We start from the raw sequence: 18,647 nt of genomic DNA, 5'->3' as shown, positions 1-18,647 counted from the left end.
ATGTTTACAACGATGCACAATGAAGGTGATTATGATTGACTGATATTGGGAGGAGGGGATGCCTGTCAGGAAGGGAGAGATAAGAGAAGGAGAAGAGAGTTTGAGAAGTGTATGAATGAAATGTTATTTTCGTGTCAAATCGCCAATTGGCAACCCATCGCTTCTGGGATTAATTGACACAAACATTACAATAATTCACGATGGTAATTAAATGATAATTATTCTAACAGTATACTCCTGCATTGCGCATCGCATAAAGAGTGAAAAAATGTAAGGTAAACATCAATACACAATAGTAAATAAGGTTATCCAAACAATAATTATATCACTGGAGCAGGAAAATAATATACACACAGTGTATATACACATACATACAACAAATTCTGAAAAAAATTAACATTAGGCATTTGAACCCAGTCTGGTACAAAGAGAAGATTCATATGGGAGACAAGCCTATACACAATCTAAACTCTAAACGCAAAAAAAGAAACGTCCATTTTTCAGGACCCTGTCTTTCAAAGATAATTCGTAAAAATCCAAATAACTTTACAGATCTTCATTGTAAAGGGTTTCCCATGTTTGTGAACCATAAACAATTAATGAACATGCACCTGTGGAACGGTCGTTAAGATACTAACAGCTTACAGGCGGTAGGCAATTAATGTCACAGTTATGAAAACTTAGGACACTAAAGAGGCCTTTCTACTGACTGAAAAACACCAAAAGAAAGATGCCCAGGGTCCCTGCTCATCTGTGTGAATGTGCCTTAGGCATGCTACAAGGAGGCATGAGAACTGCAGATGTGGCCAGGGCAATAAATTGCAATGTCCGTACTGTGAGACTCCCTAAGACAGCGCTACAGGGAGACAGGCCGGACAGCGGATCATCCTCGCAGTGGCAGACCACGTGTAACAACACCTGCACAGGATCGGTACATCTGAACATCACACCTGCGTTACAGGTACAGGATGGCAACAACTGCCCAAGTTACACCAGGAACGCACAATCCCTCCATCAGTGCTCAGACTGTCCGTAATAGGCTGAGAAAGGCTGGACTGAGGGATTGTAGGCCTGTTGTAATGCAGGTCCTTACCAGACATCACCGGCAACAACGTCGCCTATGGGCACAAACCCACCGTCGCTGGACCAGACAGGACTGCCAAAAAGTGCTCTTCACTGACGAGTCACGGTTTTGTCTCACCAGGGGTGATGGTCGGATTCGTGTTTATCGTCGAAGGAATGAGCGTTACGCCGAGGCCTGTACTCTGGAGCAGGATCGATTTGGAGGTGCAGGGTCACAGCATCATTGGACTGAGCTTGTTGTCATTGCAGTCAATCTCAACGCTGTGCGTTACAGGGAAGACATCCTCCTCGATGTGTTACCCTTCCTGCAGGCTCATCCTGACATGACCCTCCAGCATGACAATGCCACCAGCCATACTGCTCGTTCTGTGCGTGATTTCCTGTAAGACAGGAATGTCAGTGTTCTGCCATAGCCAGCGAAGAGACCGGATCTCAATCCCATTGAGCACGTCTGGGACCTGTTGGATCGGAGGGTGAGGGCTAGGGACATTCCCCCCAGAAATGTCCGGGAACTTGCAAGTGCCTTGGTGAAAGAGTGGGGTAACATCTCACAGCAAGAACTGGCAAATCTGGTGCAGTCCATGAGGGGGAGATSCACTGCAGTACTTAATGCAGCTGGTGGCCACACCAGATMCYGACTGATACYTTTGATGTTGACCCCCCCCTTTGTTCAGGGACACATTATTCCACTTATGTTAGTTACATGTCTGTGGAACTTGTTCAGTTTATGTCTCAGTTGTTGAATCTTATGTTCATACAAATATTTACAGATGTTAAGTTTGTTGAAAATAAATGCAGTTGACAGTGAGAGGACKTTTCTATTTTTGCTGAGTTTATGTACACACGTGCCATTTACCACATTGAAGCTAAATATTTAAAAAAGAAAAAATTCCAGGCTTTAACAAAATTTTCCACAAATGGAAATACACAATAGACAAAAAAAACTTTACATTTCTCTTCATCACTCAGCCACATTATGCTAGGGTATATGTGGTGTGCTTTCTGGAATAAGAGCAAGCGTATATCGTGGTATAAAGGATAACAGAGGATAAMATTTGTTTCATTCTCTATTTCTTTGAGGTATGTGTTTAGAAAGGGACAACAGAAGAGAACCACAAGATGCAGGAATCCTTGTTTCCCCAATATTTAAGAAAACATGGCTACAGGGCTGTCTCCTACAGAGCTCTTTTATGTGGAAGAATCAGACTTGGTTTCAGTCTTGTAAATTAAAGTAAGTAACGTTACGTAGCCAAGCATTGGACAAATAATCCTTGTCTGACCATGAATGGCCCATATGGGTAGAAGCTTATCTCCTGTTTCTGTCACATAAGGCAGCTTGAAGTACAAGTAGCCTGTACCCCCTGGACAGGATGCTGATTCCCACTCTCAACTGGGATTCCATACCACTGACTATTATGGGGGCTGTCCCTGGCTTGTTGCACTCCGGTGGCGTTGRACGGGGCCACATTCTCTCGCTCCCCCTGTCCCAGTCTCCAGTGTTTATGCTGCAATAGTATTTATTTGCCTAGGGGCCATAGTCAGCTTGTCTTATCTGATGTAGTGCATTCAGGAAGTATTGAGACCTCTTTACACATTTTGTTACAGCCTTATTCTAAAATGGATTAAAAACAAAAAAGTTTACACACACACCCATAATGACAAAGCAAAAACAAGTTTTTGAAATTTATAAAAAATACAAAACTTAGCATAAGTATTCAGACCCTTTACTCAGTATTTTGTTGAAGCACCTTTGGCAGCATTTACAGCCTTGAGTCTTCTTGGGTATGACTCTACAAGCTTGGCACACCTGTATTTGGGGAGTTTCTCCCATTCTTCTCTGCAGATCCTATCAAGCTCTGTCAGGTTGGATGGGGAGCGTCGCTGCACAGCTATTTTCAGGTCTCCAGAGATGTTTGATCGGGTTCAAGTCCGGGCTCTGGCTGGGCCACTCAAGGACATTCAGAGACTTGTCCCGAAGCCACTCCTGTGTTGTCTTGGCTGTGTGCTTAGGGTCGTTGCCCTGTTCGAGGGTGAAACTTCGCCCTAGTCCGAAGTCCTGAGTGCTCTGAAGCAGGTTTTCATCAAGGATCTCTCTGTACTTTGCACCGTTCATCTTTCCCTTGATCCTGACTAGTCTCCCAGTCCCTGCTGCTGAAAAACAACCCCACAGCATGATGCTGCCACCACCATGCTTCACCGTAGGGATGGTGCCAGGTTTCCTCCAGACATGACAGTTGGCCAGAGTTCAATATTGGTTTAATCAGACAAGAGAATCTTGTTTCTCATGGTCAGAGTTCTCCATGTGCCTTTTGACAAACTCCAAGCGGGCTGTCATGTGCCTTTTTACAGAGGAGTGGCTTCCATCTGGCCACTCTACCATAAAGGCATGATTGGTGGAGTGCTGCAGAGATGGTTGTCCTTCTGGAAGGTTCTCCCATCTCCACAGAGGAACTCTGAAGCGCTGTCAGAGTGACCATCGGGTTCTTGGTCACCTCCCTGACCAAGGCCCTTCTCCCCCGATTGCTCAGTTTGGCCTGGTGGCCAGCTCTAGGAGTCTTGGTGGTTCAAACTTCTTCCATTTAAGAATGATGGAGGTCACTGTGTTTTTGGGGACCTTCAATGCCGCAGACATTTTTTGGTACCGTTCCCCAGATCTGTGCCTCTACACAATCCTGTCATCTCTGAGCTCTACGGACAATTCCTTTGACCTCATGGCTTGGTTTTTGCTCTGACATGTACTGTCAACTGTGGGAACTTATATAGACAGGTGTGTGCCTTTCCAAATCATGTACAATCAATTGAATTTACCACAGGTGGACTCCAATCAAGTTGTAGAAAGATCAAGGATGATCAATGTAAACAGTATGCACCTGAGCTCAATTTCGAGTCTTATAGCAAAGGGTCTGAATACTTATGCAAATACAATATTTTTTATTTATTTTTTAATAAATTTGCTAAGAATTCTAAACCTGTTTTCACTTTGTCATTATGGGCTATTTTTATTGAATCCATTTTTTAATAAGGCTTTAACTTAACAGTATTTAGCTTAGGTACAAGCATGCTAGGGGGAATGCCTGCCCCTCCACACACACCCTAGCATGTGTGTAGCTAAGCTAAATACTGTATATTCCATCTCCCCTTCTTCCTCTCCTGTCTTAAGTCTAGTCCTGGACAAAAATGTTTTTTTTATATTGAATTTAAATTGAGCATGACTTTTTTTGTCCAGGACAAGGTGTAATCTGAGTCCGGGAAACCAGCCCATACTGTAGACAAGATTATTCCAGAATACTCAAAATAAATATTTTCTATGATCCTCTACAGTACATTTAACATTTCCATTCTACAATATGGCCTCTGACAAAGAAAAGTCTCAAAATCCTTTGTATTTGTTGTGTGGTTTGTCTCTCACATAACAGGAGGCCCATGAGAAAAGCACAAAACCCAGATGCTGGGAACAAGTGTTTACTCAGTGGGAGTTAACACATCCTAACATCCAAAACACCACTAAACACAGCAGATAAAAAAACATCTAGGACTACACACTAATCAAACACGGGTTAGGGTTGTATCAGCCATTGTCATAATACTTCTGCCTATCCAAATCGACGGGACAGTAGTGAAGGTGGAAAGTTTTAAGTTCCTCGGTGTACACATCACGGACAAACTGAAATGGTCCACCCACACAGACAGCGTGGTGAAGAAGGCGCAATAGCGCCTCTTCAACCTCAGGAGGCTGAGGAAATTTGTCTTGTCACCAAAAACCCTCACAAACTTTTACAGATGCACAATTGAGAGCATCCTGTCGGGCTGTATCACCGCCTGGTACAGCAACTGCTCCGCCCACAACCACAAGGCTCTCCAGAGGGTGGTGAAGTCTGCACAACGCATCACGGGGGAAAACTACCTGCCCTCCAAGACACCTACAGCACCCGATGACACAGGAAGGCCAAAAAGATCATCAAGGACAACAACCACCCCAGCCACTGCCCGTTTACCCCGCTATCATCCAGAAGGAAAGGTCAGTACAGGTGCATCAAAGCTGGGACCAAGACTGAAAAACAGCTTCTATCTCAAGGCCATCAGACTATTAAACAGCAATCACTAACATTGAGTGGCTGCTGCCAACATACTGACTCAAATCTCTAGCCACTTTAATAATTAAAAACTGGATGTAATAAATGTATCACTAGTCACTTTAAACAATGCCATTTTATATAATGTTTACATACCCTACATTACTCATCTCATATGTATATACTGTACTCTATACCATCTACTGCATCTTGCCTATGCCGTTCGGCCATCGCTCATCCATACATTTATATGTACATATTCTTATTAATTCCTTACACTTGTGTGTATAAGGTAGTTGTGAAATTGTTAGATTACTTGTTAGATATTACTGCACGGTCGTAACTAGAAGCACAAGCATTTCACTACACTCGCATTAACATCTGCTAAATATGTGAAYGTGACCAATAAAATGTGATTTGACATCTCCACAAGTGCATAGGGGGTAGGTCTAAAATATTCACCACTGACACTATTTTTTACTTTTCAGGAGAAGAGAAAGGAGAGACAATTTTAGGGAAAGGAAGGGAAGAGCAGTGAGGAGACGAGAGAAGGGGAAAAAAGGGAAGAGGATATGGGTGGAGAGGGTTCAACTTTATATTAGGAGAGTGAGGGTTGCACTCTTTTTAAGAGTTCCACTTTGTTGTTTATGTTTTTAAATCAAAGCAGCGAATTACTTTTTTCTCTCTCTCCATGCCATATTCCCATTGCTAATGTTATAGGTATTGCTATTCCGTTACTTCAGTTCCATTGCTATAGTTTCTGTAGTCTGGTGGCCCGYTAGTATATGAAAATAAAAAAATATATACTTCCATTCTTCCCATCACGGACTGGTAGAGCTGAGACACCAGGTAGGTGCAATAATTATCAAGTAGAACAGAAAAACAACAGTACTCAGAACCTCCATACACAGACCTCTAGCTGCTGTCTAWGTTCTACGAGGGTAAAATTACTCTAACACATTTCATGTTTGTATTTACATCATGTAATGTAGTGCTCAGTAAAAAGTAAACACATTTTGACCATTAGAGGAGAGGTTTGCTGATCAGTTCCTTTGGCATGGAGAGCAGAACACTACTTTATGGCTGAGGGCAGCGACCAGAGGCTATAGTGGCAAATGTGTGTATGGACTCACTATGAGCAAATACAAGCTGGTCTTGACACCACACCCAGCCTATATTATATTCCAGGAACACCTTCAACCTGGCATTTATGCATGCTTCCCTTGAACCAAACACCTTCCAAGCCCTTCTCCAAAAAAACACAATGATAACTTACTTTTGAAACAGGTTATTACATGTTAACACTAGAGTAAAACAATTATTACAAGCAGTGAAATATATGGATAAGCATAATGACCACAGTAAAAGAGCTAACTATTCATTTTGGCACTTCCTCTTCCTGTGGTTCAGATCATCCTGGTTCAGCCTAATGGGAAGGATATTTCTGCAATGCATGTGCTGTGAAATCTCCATAGGGGTGGGACACTCATTCACATAATCACTTTTGATTTAACCTGGTTACAAAGTGTCTAAAAAAAAAACTTTCCCCTGTTAGGAAGTTCATGTATTTGTGCAAATCAAATCAATGAACAAGTTATGTTGGCCCATGATAACATAAATACAAGATAGCATTAACTGAGTCTCGATTATAACATTGTGGGAGATGCTGTGGTATTACCATCACCATCCAGTAGCTATAGTCGTAAAATACACACAGTATGAAAAAGCTATTTTTTTGGCGGTCCCACAGAACCATAAAATTGTTTAAAAAATAAAATGCGTAGTAAAAAAAAAAGGGCAAAAATGGAATTGGTCACAAATGTAGTATTCTATCCTCAGCCAAACTGCAGCACCCAGTCCAACATACTATCTTGGTTTAGGTCAAGGTCTCTCCTTTTGTGACCTAAACAGAGAGCAAAGTTTAGAGAACACAATATGACTTCCAGTACTGTACAGGGAGTGTAAACTGGAAACATTACATTTATTTACACCATAGAATTAGTGACCATTATGACACTTACCCTTGCTTCAATGTACTCAATTCTCCTCTCTAACGCTGTCAGCTTTTCATTTAGGGTGGCCAAACGAGACCGGCAGGACATATCTGAAGGAAAGTAAATACACAGTAAGGTGGACATATTTACCTTTATGATCACATCAAAGTTAATAACAGATAATTGTATGTGTGGAGTACAGTTTGCTAAGGTCCCTCAGTCGAGCAGTGCATTTCATGCACAGATTCAACTACAAAGACCARGATGGATTTCCAATTACTCGCAAAGAAGGGCAACTATTGGTAGATGGGTAAACAATAAAAAAAAGCAGACAATGAATATCTCTTTGAGCATGGTGAAGTTATTAATTACACTTTGGATGATGTATCAATACACCCACTCATTACAAAGCTACAGGCGTCCTTCCTAACGGAGTTTCCGAAGAGGAAGGAAAACGCTCTGAGATGAGGCCAATGGTGATTTTAAACCCATTACAAATTTAAATGTCTGATAGAACTGAGGATAKATAAACATTGTAGTTACTCCACAATACTAACCTAAATGACAGTGAAAAGGAAGCCTGTATAGAATAAAAATATTCCAAAACATGCATCCTGTTTGCAATAAGGCACTAAAGTAATACTGCAAAAAAATGTGGCAAAACAATTACATTTTTATCCTGAATACAAAGTCTTATGTTTGGGGCAAATCCAACACATCACTGAGTACCACTCTTCATATTTTCAAGCATGGTAGCGGCTGCATCATGTTATGGGTATGCTTGTCATCAGCAAGGACTAGGGTGTTTTTTAAGATAAAATGAAGTGCTAAGCACAGGCAAAGTCCTAGAGGAAAACTTGTCTCAGTCTGCTTCGTACAGACATTGGGAGACAAATTCATCTTTCAGCAGGACAATAACCTAAAATGCAAGACCAAACATACACTGGGGTTACTTACCAAGATGACATTGAATGTTCCTGAGTGGCCGAGTTACAGTTTTGATTTAAACCTGCTTCAAAATCTATGGTAAGACTTAAATGGCTGTCTGGCAATGATCAACAGTCAACTTGACAGAGCTTGAAGAAATGTAAAACGAATATTGTGCAGATATGGTACAATCCAGTTGTGGAAAGCTCTTAGAGACTTACCCAGAAACACTCAGCTGTAATCACAGCAAAAGGTGATTCTAACATGTATTGACTCAGGGGGTGGAATAAGCCAGAGTAGCTTACCAAGAGAGCGGGGCAGAGGCTCTCTTTTTGACCAGCTAGCAACAACATTTTACATTTCGGATCTGGTGTTATGTCTGTTTACAAATGCTAGCTACATGTCAGGCCAGTCTGGTGTTCTATGCTCTACAACACTACTTTTTAGCCACAGAAGCAAACATGTCCTCCCTCTCTGCTGATGACTTCGTCAACCATTTTGAAAAGAAAGGTCGACGACATCCGATCCTCGTTTGCTAAGTCAAACGACACCGCTGGTTCTGCTCACACTGCCCTACCCTGTGCTTTTGACCTCTTTCTCCCCTCTCTCTCCAGATGAAATCTCGCGTCTTGTGACGGCCGGCCGCCAACAACCTGCCCGCTTGACCCTATCTCCTCCTCCTTCTCCAGACCATTTCCGGAGACCTTCTCCCTTACCTCACCTCGCTCATCAACTCATCCTTGACCGCTGGCTACGTCCCTTCCGTCTTCAAGAGAGCGAGAGTTGCACCCCTTCTGGAAAAACCTACACTCGATCCCTCCGATGTCAACAACTACAGACCAGTATCCCTTCTTTCTTTTCTCTCCAAAACTCTTGAACGTGCCGTTCCTTGGCCAGCTCTCCTGCTATCTCTCTCAGAATGACCTTCTTGATCCAAATCAGTCAGGTTTCAAGACTAGTCATTCAACTGAGACTGCTCTTCTCTGTGTCTACGGAGGCGCTCCGCACTGCTAAAGCTAACTCTCTCTCCTCTGCTCTCATCCTTCTAGACCTATCGGCTGCCTTTGATCTGTGAACCATCAGATCCTCCTCTCCACCCTCTCCGAGCTGGCATCTCCGGCGCGGCCCACGCTTGGATTGCGTCCTACCTGACAGGTCGCTCCTACCAGGTGGCGTGGCGAGAATCTGTCTCCGCACCACGTGCTCTCACCACTGGTGTCCCCCAGGGCTCTGTTCTAGGCCCTCTCCTATTCTCGCTATACACCAAGTCACTTGGCTCTGTCATATCCTCACATGGTCTCTCCTATCATTGCTATGCAGACGACACACAATTAATCTTCTCCTTTCCCCCTCTGATAACCAGGTGGTGAATCGCATCTCTGCATGTCTGGCAGACATATCAGTGTGGATGACGGATCACCACCTCAAGCTGAACCTCGGCAAGACGGAGCTGCTCTTCCTCCCGGGAAGGACTGCCCGTTCCATGATCTCGCCATCACGGTTGACAACTCCATTGTGTCCTCCTCCCAGAGTGCTAAGAACCTTGGCGTGATCCTGGACAACACCCTGTCGTCTCAACTAACATCAAGGTGGTGACCCGTTCCTGTAGGTTCATGCTCTACAACATTCGCAGAGTACGACCCTGCCTCACGCAGGAAGCGGCACAGGGCCTAACCAGGCACTTGTCATCTCCCTCTGGATTACTGCAACTCGCTGTTGGCTGGGCTCCCTGCCTGGCCATTAAACCCCTACAACTCATCCAGAACGCCGCAGCCCGTCTGGTGTTCAACTTTCCCAAGTTCTCTCACGTCACCCCGCTCCTCCCTCTCTCCACTGGCTTCCAGTTGAAGCTCGCATCCGCTACAAGACCATGGTGCTTGCCTACGGAGCTGTGAGGGGAACGGCACCTCCGTACCTTCAGGCTCTGATCAGGCCCTACACCCAAACAAGGGCACTGCGTTCATCCACCTCTGGCTGCTCGCCTCCCTACCTCTGAGGAAGTACAGTTCCCGCTCAGCCCAGTCAAAACTGTTCGCTGCTCTGGCACCCCAATGGTGGAACAAAACTCCCTCACGACGCCAGGTCAGCGGAGTCAATCACCACCTTCCGGAGACACCTGAAACCCCACCTCTTTAAGGAATACCTAGGATAGGATAAAGTAATCCTCTAACCCCCCCCCCCTTAAAGAGTTAGATGCACTATTGTAAAGTGGTTGTTCCACTGGATATCATAAGGTGAATGCACCAATTTGTAAGTCGCTCTGGATAAGAGCGTCTGCTAAATGACTTAAATGTTAATGTTAAATGTCTCTTTTTGAATTGCAATTGCTAGAGCTTGAACAACAAGAGCTTGAACTGCTGTTACTACTCAGAAGGAGAAGAAGAAAAAGACAGAAAAATGGCAAGTTCGTCCACTGAACACTACAAGAGGGAACGATGGAGAATACACGTCTCTTATCCAACCTATGCAAAGCATTGAAGAGGAAAGAATTTCAATAATCTCAAAATAAAAAGTACAAAAAAGGAAGCTTGCAAGTAGTAGAATGTCCATCTCTTCTGTATTTATACTAGAAGGGACACCGGAAAATATGTTGTGTAGACAATGGCTGGACTTCCGTTGCTAAACTCACTCAATACTGCCTCTCAGTCTTCGCAAGGAATGATAAATCGGGTCTTAATTTCCATGTAGGAAAAGACTTGATCGAATGACGGAGCGTATTACATTGAGCTTCCTCTTTTGTGACGAAAAACGACATTGCTCCGTTGGCTCTGTCTGTAGACCCCTGTCGATCACACGTACAGTGTTTTGCGCAAAATGGTACGCAGCATCTGGATATGTGTGCAACAAAAGTAAAACATTCACCTTCTGCTACCATTTCTGTCAAGTAGTCTACGCATACAGTTTGACGCATACATTCAATAAATCCACACTTGTATGCACCACACAGAACGCACTGCAATGCAATGCCGCAAGGCAAACGCAAAGTTCCATTGGAAATGAATGTAGTTCTGGTGTACCAAAATGAAATAACTGTATAGGCATGATCAAGGCGCTACATGGTCAATCCAGGTTCTGCAGAAGTCAGGGCATTCATACTTCTTGCGTTTCAGGAAGCTGTCAGGGAAGTASGTTTGTGTTTATACAGGACCTCCCGCCCCCACCTACATTCAAACAATCATGTCAATGCGGAGCTATACGAAGCGCCGTTTTGCTACAACATTTCGGAGGCGTATGAGATGCAGTACAGAGCTGAATTTCGCCTCTGCGTCACTCCATCCATACCGCAGATAAAGCATAAATTGTCTCTTAGCCATCAGAAGATAGCAAGCTAACTTAACTATTAGCTAACTACAACATTTCTTCGATTGGTCGAAGCATGAATCTTAACCCCGTGTTATAACGTTACATAATAGTAAGAGTCCTTTAGCTGATATATTACTTTATGTGTTTTAGATGGAAACTAGCTAACGTTACCGTTAACCAAGAAGACTCAGGCCCAGCGGCCGGTACTTGAATTGGGTTAGGCCTTCGCATTGACAGCCTTTTTTTAAGCGGCTGCCTAGTTATCTAAGTTCCATCTATTTAGCTACTTACCAAAGGAATTTAGGAAATCTGCTATTTTCTTTATACTGCTCGTGATAACCTCAATGTATTCTCGATTTGCCCAGTCTTGGTGGATCTCCCTCTGCACAGGATCTTCTTGACCGGCCATTTTCTGTTTTGGGGAAATKGTGTTATCCCCAACTATCAGCAGGTGGCGACAGTTAACTAAACAAATGGAATCATGTCATTGAACTGTTCAGTAGGACTCTGAGATGTGCGAGAAAATGTATGATTGATACACTGCTAGACATCAATCATCGATCCAGTGAAAATCATTTGTTCAGCTAGATGCATTTATTGGGTGAATCATCGATATTTTATGGTAAATAAACGGACAATATAAATATATTGATTAGCCGTTCAGACTGATATTTCAGCCATCAACGCCAGGTGGCACTATAGTTTCCCCTCACTCACTGTTGCAATGCATTGTCAATGTCCTTTGCTTTGTCGAAGCTAATACCGTGCATTTTTGCTCTCTAATGACCATGGCTGCTGATGCAGCTAGACATAGCAAATAATCTGCATTAATTTAAATTAGCATAGTATCGCCTGACGACACACGTCTTTTGTCAAACGGACTACCTTGGGTAAGATAAATATCAAACACTGCAGCGTTTTGTTTTCTAACGATTTAAATAATGTATTATTAGCTAACGTTATAGCTAGATAGCGTCCTTCACTTCCCCAGCCTCTCGGCAAACTAGCCAGTTCTACATAGCAGCATTTAGCTAGCTAACAGTTAGCTATTCTCTGTTTTTATCAACTGGCAAGAGCAAAGATTAAGTAAACTATGTTTTACAACTCTGTTGTAATAGTAAGCTATAGTTAGTTAACTAGTTGTGTATTCACATATAACTATACGCCCAAATTGACAGTCATAATGTACTGGCAGGTATGAGACAGCTAACGGTTGTGCCAGTGAATTAGCTACAGTAGCAAGCTAAAATGCGATTATTGTTCGCAAACTAGCTAGGTACCTTGGATGACGGGAGTAAATTGCAGCTGCACTGTCCAGTTTATTAGACGCCAAAATACTTGTGCAATGCATTCACCAGTTATCGCGAAACATGTTGCTGCTGATATTGGCTATGTTCCATTTTCCAGATTTTTTTCATATCTGAAGTTATTAATATGATGCCTACTCTTACACTTGTTCTGTCTATCGCTTTGCTAGTTATGGATGAGCCGGAGCTTCTGCTGGACTCCAATATCAGACTTTGGGTGGTCTTGCCCATCGTCTTTATCACATTCCTTGTTGGGGTGATTCGACATTATGTCTCCATTCTGCTTCAGAGTGACAAGAAGCTGACATTAGAGCAGGTGTCAGACAGGTAAGGGTCTTGGGAGTATGAAGTCCTCGACCAGGGTTCTCCAACCCTGTTCCTGGAGAGCTACCCTCCTGTAGGTTTTCAATCCAACCCCAGTGGTAACTAACCTGACTAAGTTTATCAACCAACTAATTATTAAAATCAGGTGTGCTAGATTAGTGTTGGAGCAAAAACCTACAGAACCGTGGCCTTCCAGGAACAGGGTTGGAGAGCCCTGCCTGAGACAGACTGTGCATTGACAGTTCATAAAAGGGCTAGTGAGCACATCTTACTGTGAGTTTGTTTTGAATTATACCTTTCCAATATTCAGCCAGGTTCTTATCAGGAGCAGAATCCTCAGAGAGAATGGGAAGTACATTCCGAAACAGGTGAGATCAATGTTGGAATGACCTTAAAAAGCCACTTCGCTATCTTTACTTCTTAGCATGGTAAACATGGTGTTTTTTTWAAATGGTGTTGGCTAGTTGCGCTCAGATTTTGAGAGACCTCGTTTTCTTCAGTCTTTCTTGATGAGGAAGTTTTACTTCAATAATCAAGAAGATGGCTTCTTAAAAAATACCAAAAGAAAGGTTGTTCCTCCCTCCCCAATGACAGGTGAGCATAACAGTCGCATCATACTTTCTCACATAATCCTATTCTCAAACCATGATAGAACAGTATTGGGCCGTTATACCCTGACACATGATAAGGAGCATATTACTTCTGAATGATAATGCACCAAGAAATGTATTACTACTCCGCTTGTTTGGAACTGTTTCTTTGTCCAGACCCCAGCATGCTGACAGACATGATGAAAGGCAATGTGACCAATGTACTTCCCATGATCCTCATCGGAGGCTGGATCAACTGGACCTTCTCAGGGTTTGTCACAAGTAAGTAGTGTCCTCGCTCGCTCACTGCACTGAGACTGGGTTGTTTGGATAACATCGACGAGCAAACCACCTTCGTCACCTGCTTCATAAGGAAGTGCATCATCAACGTCTTCCCCCCAGTAAAGGTTTGCTGCTTCCCCAATTGGCATTACCTTAGATTGTWAACTATCATGGTCAAAATATATAGATTCAATGGTTGTAAAGATGGGGAGAGGTCTGGCCTAATAGAGATTCTCTGCTTTTTTGACATCACACTCCAAAAAGCAAGTTCTGCTGGCTCTAGTTTTGTCTAATCTTGATTATTGTCCAGTCGTGTGGTCCAGTGCTGCAAGGAAAGACCTAGATAAGCTGCAGCTGGCCCAGAGCAGAGCGGCACATCTTGCTCTTCATTGTAATCAGAGGGCTGATATAAATACTATGCATGCCAGTCTCTCTTGCATGGCTAAGAGTTGAGGAGAGACTGACTGCTCCACTTCTTATTTTTATAAGAAACATGAATGTGTTGAAAATCCCAAATTGTTTGCATAGTCAACTTACATACAACTCTGACACAGATGCTTACCCCACCAGAAATGCCACCAGGGGTCTTTTCACAGTCCCCAAATTCAAGAAAGAATACAGTATTATATAGAGCCATTATTGCATGAGTTCCATCTCATATTGCTCAAATAAACAGCAAACCTGGTTTTTTAAAAACGATAAAGCATCACCTCACGGCACAACGCCTCTCCCCTATTTGACCTAGATAGTTTGTGTGTATGCATTGATATGTAGGATACGTGTGCCTTTTACATGTTTTTATGTACTTCTGTCCTTGAGCTGTTGTCTATTAATGTTTTGTATTTCAAGTTTGGTGTGGACCCCAGGAAGAGTTGCTGCTGCTTTTGCAACAGTTAATGGGGATCCTAATAAAATACCAAAAGCCCTGGATTAACACAGAGGTTGGCGCTAAGCTATAGGGCAGGGCTACCACGGACAGGGCTATCGCAGACAACCCTGAGGCTACGGCTGAGGACAGSAACAAGTACAAAAATCCCRCTACGACCTCCGCAGAGTCATCAAATGAACAAAAGGACAAAATAACAATAAGGTAGAATCATATTACACGGGCTCTGATGCCTGCCGCATGTGGCAGGGGCTGCAGCCAATTCTGGATTACAAAGGAAATCGCAGCCATGATCTGCCCAACGATGCCTCTCTACCAGACGAACACAATGCATTTTATGCACGCTTCAATAACAATGGCATACCGTATGCGAGGGCCCCCACCAACCCAGAGGACTCGGTGATCTCGCTCTCCGAGGCAGATGTGAGTAAGGTCTGTAATCAGGTCAACACTCGCAAGCCCGCGTGGCCGGACGGTATTCCAGGGCGCGTTCTCAGAGCATGCGCAGATCAGCTTGCAGGCATATTCACAGTAATTTTCAACCTGTCCTTGTCCCAGTCGGTAATTCCCACGTCTTAAGATGACAGCCATCATTCCTGTTCCCACGAACTCTAAGGTTTCATGCCACAATGACTACCGCCCTGTAGCACTCACATCTGTAATCTTGAAGTGCTTTGAAAGGCTGGTTATGGCACACATCAACTCCATCATCCTAGACCCACTCCAATTTGCARACAGATCCATAGACGACGCAATCTCAATTGCACTCCACACTACCCTTACCCACCTACGTAAGAGGAATACCGATGTGCGAATGCTGTTCATTGACTACAGCTCAGCATTCAACACCATTGTCCACTCCAAGCTTGTCACCTAGCTTAGAACCCTGGGACTGAACACCTCCCTCTGCAACTGGATCCTGGACTTCCATACCGGCCGACCCCAGGTGGTGAGGGTAGGCAACCCTCATGCCCTCAACCACATCAACAGGGCTACAGTGGAGTAGGTCGAGAGCTTCAAGTTCCTCGGTGTCCAAATCACTAAGKACTTAAAATGGTCCWATCACACACACACAGTCGTGAAGAAAGCGCAGCAGTACCTCTTCCCCCTCTGGAGGTTGAAAAGGTTTGGCATGGGCCGAGCTCCCAGCCATCCAGGACCTCTATCAGGCGGTGTGAAAGGAAGGCCCGGAAAAGACTCCAGCCACCCAAGCCATAGACTGTTCTCTTTGCTTCCGCACAGCAAGCAGTGCCGGTGCATCTATCCCTGAGCCATAAGACTGCTAAATAGCTAACAGAAGGCTACACAGACTCTCTGAGTTGACCCTTGTATTTTATTTTGCACACTCACAGGACTCTACACTCTCACGCACACTGACACACCAACACACACAACATGCACACACATTTATACTGCCTCTACACACGCACACACACACACACTCTCGCATACAATCATCATTTACGCTGCTGCTGCTCTGTTTATCATATATCCTGATGCCTAGTCACCTTACCCCTACACATATCTACCTCTATCACTCCAGTATCCCTGCACATTGTAAATATGGTATTGGAACTGACCCTGTATATACCTTTTTACTTTCTCGTTCTTCATATTTCTTATTTTTATTCGTTGTGTGTTTTTGTTCTACCTTGTGTTATTTTTAGGGCTACGTTGATATTGATGACTCCATTGTTGGGTTTAGAGCTTGCAAGAAAGGCATTTCACTGTACTTGTACACGTGACATTAAAACATGATAATGATTGTCACTACTAGAGGGCTTCGATTGCAGTTTATTTTATGATACATAACCAGGTATTTACTAAGAAATAGCATGGTAAAATGATTACATTGAAACAACATTTAAATAACAGTAGTGTAAAATGAAGTGCTTCCATTCAGTGTCTTTGCTATAAGCAGTTAAGTCAATATTTGCACAGACTGGTTTTATGTCAAATTCAAAACTTGATTCTACTTATATTTGGTAGTGGGGTTGTATGAGCCAAATCATTTGAGTTACAATTTTCTCAACAACCCTTTTCTTGTTCCTTACAGCCAAGGTTCCTTTTCCTCTCACCCTGCGCTTCAAACCCATGTTGCAACAAGGAATCGAGCTACTCTCACTTGATGCTTCCTGGTTAGTTGATGAAATAGATACTTACTAAATTAGTTTTGTGAAGTTAATGTGATATACTTCCACTGAGTCCTTTTGCTAGTGTAAACATTGATGAATTATAATCTCACCCTCGTTTCTGCTTTCAGGGTGAGCTCAGCGTCGTGGTATTTCCTGAATGTGTTTGGGCTGCGAAGCATGTACTCCTTAATTCTAGGACAAGATAATGGTAACCTTTCATCCACTCATCCAACTTCATGATTCAGATTTGTATTTCCTGCAAATGTTATTGATAATTGTGTTTCTGTAAACTAGATGTGACATTATTGAATCATAGTTTGTCACCTACTTACAGCAGTACTGGTTATCAAAAGCAATAAACAGAAGGTTATTAAATTGACCTGATTTGGGCAAACAACAAATCACTTGGCGGTCTGTGCCTTGAAGAGATAATGGGCCGGTTTGCAACCCTTCAGTGTCATAGCAGCAGCACTGGTTATAAATGGAACATGACTCCATTATTTCAACCATGTTTAACTGGCAAGCCTCCAATTCTTCACAGTCCTGGTTTTGTCACGCCAAGGTGATTATGAAGTAATTAGTGTTGATGCTGGTGTATTGTGAACCACACAGGTGCAGATCAGTCCAGGATCATGCAGGAGCAGATGAGTGGTGCTGCCATGGCCATGCCTGCAGACACAAACAAAGCCTTCAAGGTAGAGTTGTCTACTCTTGATTGCGTTCACTTACTCTCCATGGTGAATTAAATTCCTACAGGTCCCAGCATTATCACCTGACAGAGAGTTGTTTATTTCCCCTTTTTAGGCAGAATGGGAGGCTCTTGAGCTAACTGACCACCAGTGGGCACTGGAGGGTGTTGAGGAGGAGCTAATGTGCAGGGAACTGGATCTAGATGGAATGTTCAGTAAGGAGTTACCAACGGGTATCTTCTGAGTGCTAATTCATCAATGCAGGGAACCTGCCACTTGGCAAAATGGTAGTCTTACTTAAAGAGGCAGACTTGGAGTTTCTATAGGAAATGACAGAGTGGAACAAAGTCCCTGGGCTTTGATGACAAATGGAGATATGATGTCTAAATTAATTTCACTTACGTCATTGTCCATTTCAAGTTTAATTGGAGATAGTACCAAGTTCAATTTATAATTGTAACTATTTGAAAGATTCACCCTCAGCTACTCATGACAAAAAAAGGATAGCATACATAATGGAAAAACTGACATGTTGTATACTGTCAAAAACAAAACATACAAAAGGTCAATGAGCATGTTGTTTTAATCATGTTTACCTTCTCAGATTCCACCTACAATGCTTTCAGAAAGTATTCATACCCCTTATTCCACATTTTGTTGTGTTACAGCCTCAATTAAAAATGTCCCCCCTACCCATCTTTACACAATAGCCCGTAATGACAGTGAAAGCATGCTTTAAGAAATGTTTTCAAATTTATTGAAAATGAAATGTATAAATATTCACACCCCAGAGTCAATACCTGTTAGAATCACCTTTGGCAGTGTTTACAGCTGTGAGTCTTTCTGGGTAAGTCTCTTAACCTCTAGTGTATATTTGGCCTTGTATTTTAGGTTATTGTCCTGCTGAAAGATGAATTTGTCTCCCAGTGTCTGTACGAAAGCAGACTGAAACAAGTTTTCCTCTAGGATTTTGCCTGTGCTTAGCTCTATTGTATCTCTTTGTTATCCCCAAAATAACTCTGTAGTCCGTCTTGATGACAGGCATACCCATAAC

The 18,647-nt window shown here is 43.1% G+C and overlaps 2 protein-coding genes across 3 annotated transcripts; one reads left to right on the top strand and one right to left on the bottom strand.

Moving 5' to 3' along the window:
* Positions 1–6,930: 6,930 nt before the first annotated feature.
* On the bottom strand, positions 6,931–11,823 carry LOC111966484 (probable protein BRICK1). Its single transcript, XM_023991151.2, has 3 exons — positions 11,672–11,823; positions 7,178–7,260; positions 6,931–7,059 (listed from the first exon to the last, which is right to left on the bottom strand). The coding sequence occupies exons 1-3, from the start codon at positions 11,787–11,789 to the stop codon at positions 7,033–7,035; spliced, it is 228 nt and encodes a 75-aa protein (XP_023846919.1). The 5' UTR covers positions 11,790–11,823; the 3' UTR covers positions 6,931–7,032.
* Positions 11,824–12,179: 356 nt separating this feature from the next.
* Positions 12,180–18,288, top strand: LOC111966468 (ER membrane protein complex subunit 3). 2 transcript variants are annotated; one of them, XM_023991138.3, is made up of 9 exons: positions 12,180–12,270; positions 12,858–13,014; positions 13,322–13,379; positions 13,512–13,605; positions 13,779–13,883; positions 16,826–16,907; positions 17,033–17,112; positions 17,517–17,599; positions 17,709–18,288. In XM_023991138.3, exons 2-9 carry the CDS (start codon positions 12,860–12,862, stop codon positions 17,835–17,837), a joined length of 786 nt encoding a protein of 261 aa, XP_023846906.1. In that variant the 5' UTR covers positions 12,180–12,270; positions 12,858–12,859; the 3' UTR covers positions 17,838–18,288. The 2 variants fall into 2 exon arrangements, with proteins under 2 accessions (XP_023846906.1, XP_023846887.1); XM_023991119.3 differs by having other exon boundaries at positions 13,476–13,605.
* Positions 18,289–18,647: the final 359 nt, after the last annotated feature.

The sequence above is a fragment of the Salvelinus sp. IW2-2015 genome, linkage group LG1 (assembly GCF_002910315.2).
Source record: "Salvelinus sp. IW2-2015 linkage group LG1, ASM291031v2, whole genome shotgun sequence".
NCBI classification, from domain to species: domain Eukaryota; kingdom Metazoa; phylum Chordata; class Actinopteri; order Salmoniformes; family Salmonidae; genus Salvelinus; species Salvelinus sp. IW2-2015.
The sequence above is the reverse complement of the archived record's forward strand: the minus strand, read 5'-3'. Positions and strand labels throughout refer to the sequence as shown.

Coding starts and splice junctions, on each gene's coding strand:
- LOC111966484 (XM_023991151.2), bottom strand. CDS start 11,789: ATGGCCGGTCAAGAAGATCCTGTGCAGAGGGAGATCCACCAAGACTGG. Junction 7,261..11,671: donor AGATTTCCTAAATTCCTTTG/GTAAGTAGCTAA, acceptor ACTTTCCTTCAG/ATATGTCCTGCCGGTCTCGT. Junction 7,060..7,177: donor TTGAGTACATTGAAGCAAGG/GTAAGTGTCATA, acceptor CTCTCTGTTTAG/GTCACAAAAGGAGAGACCTT.
- LOC111966468 (XM_023991119.3), top strand. CDS start 12,860: ATGGATGAGCCGGAGCTTCTGCTGGACTCCAATATCAGACTTTGGGTG. Junction 13,380..13,475: donor GGAAGTACATTCCGAAACAG/GTGAGATCAATG, acceptor GGTGTTGGCTAG/TTGCGCTCAGATTTTGAGAG. Junction 16,908..17,032: donor CTCTCACTTGATGCTTCCTG/GTTAGTTGATGA, acceptor TTCTGCTTTCAG/GGTGAGCTCAGCGTCGTGGT.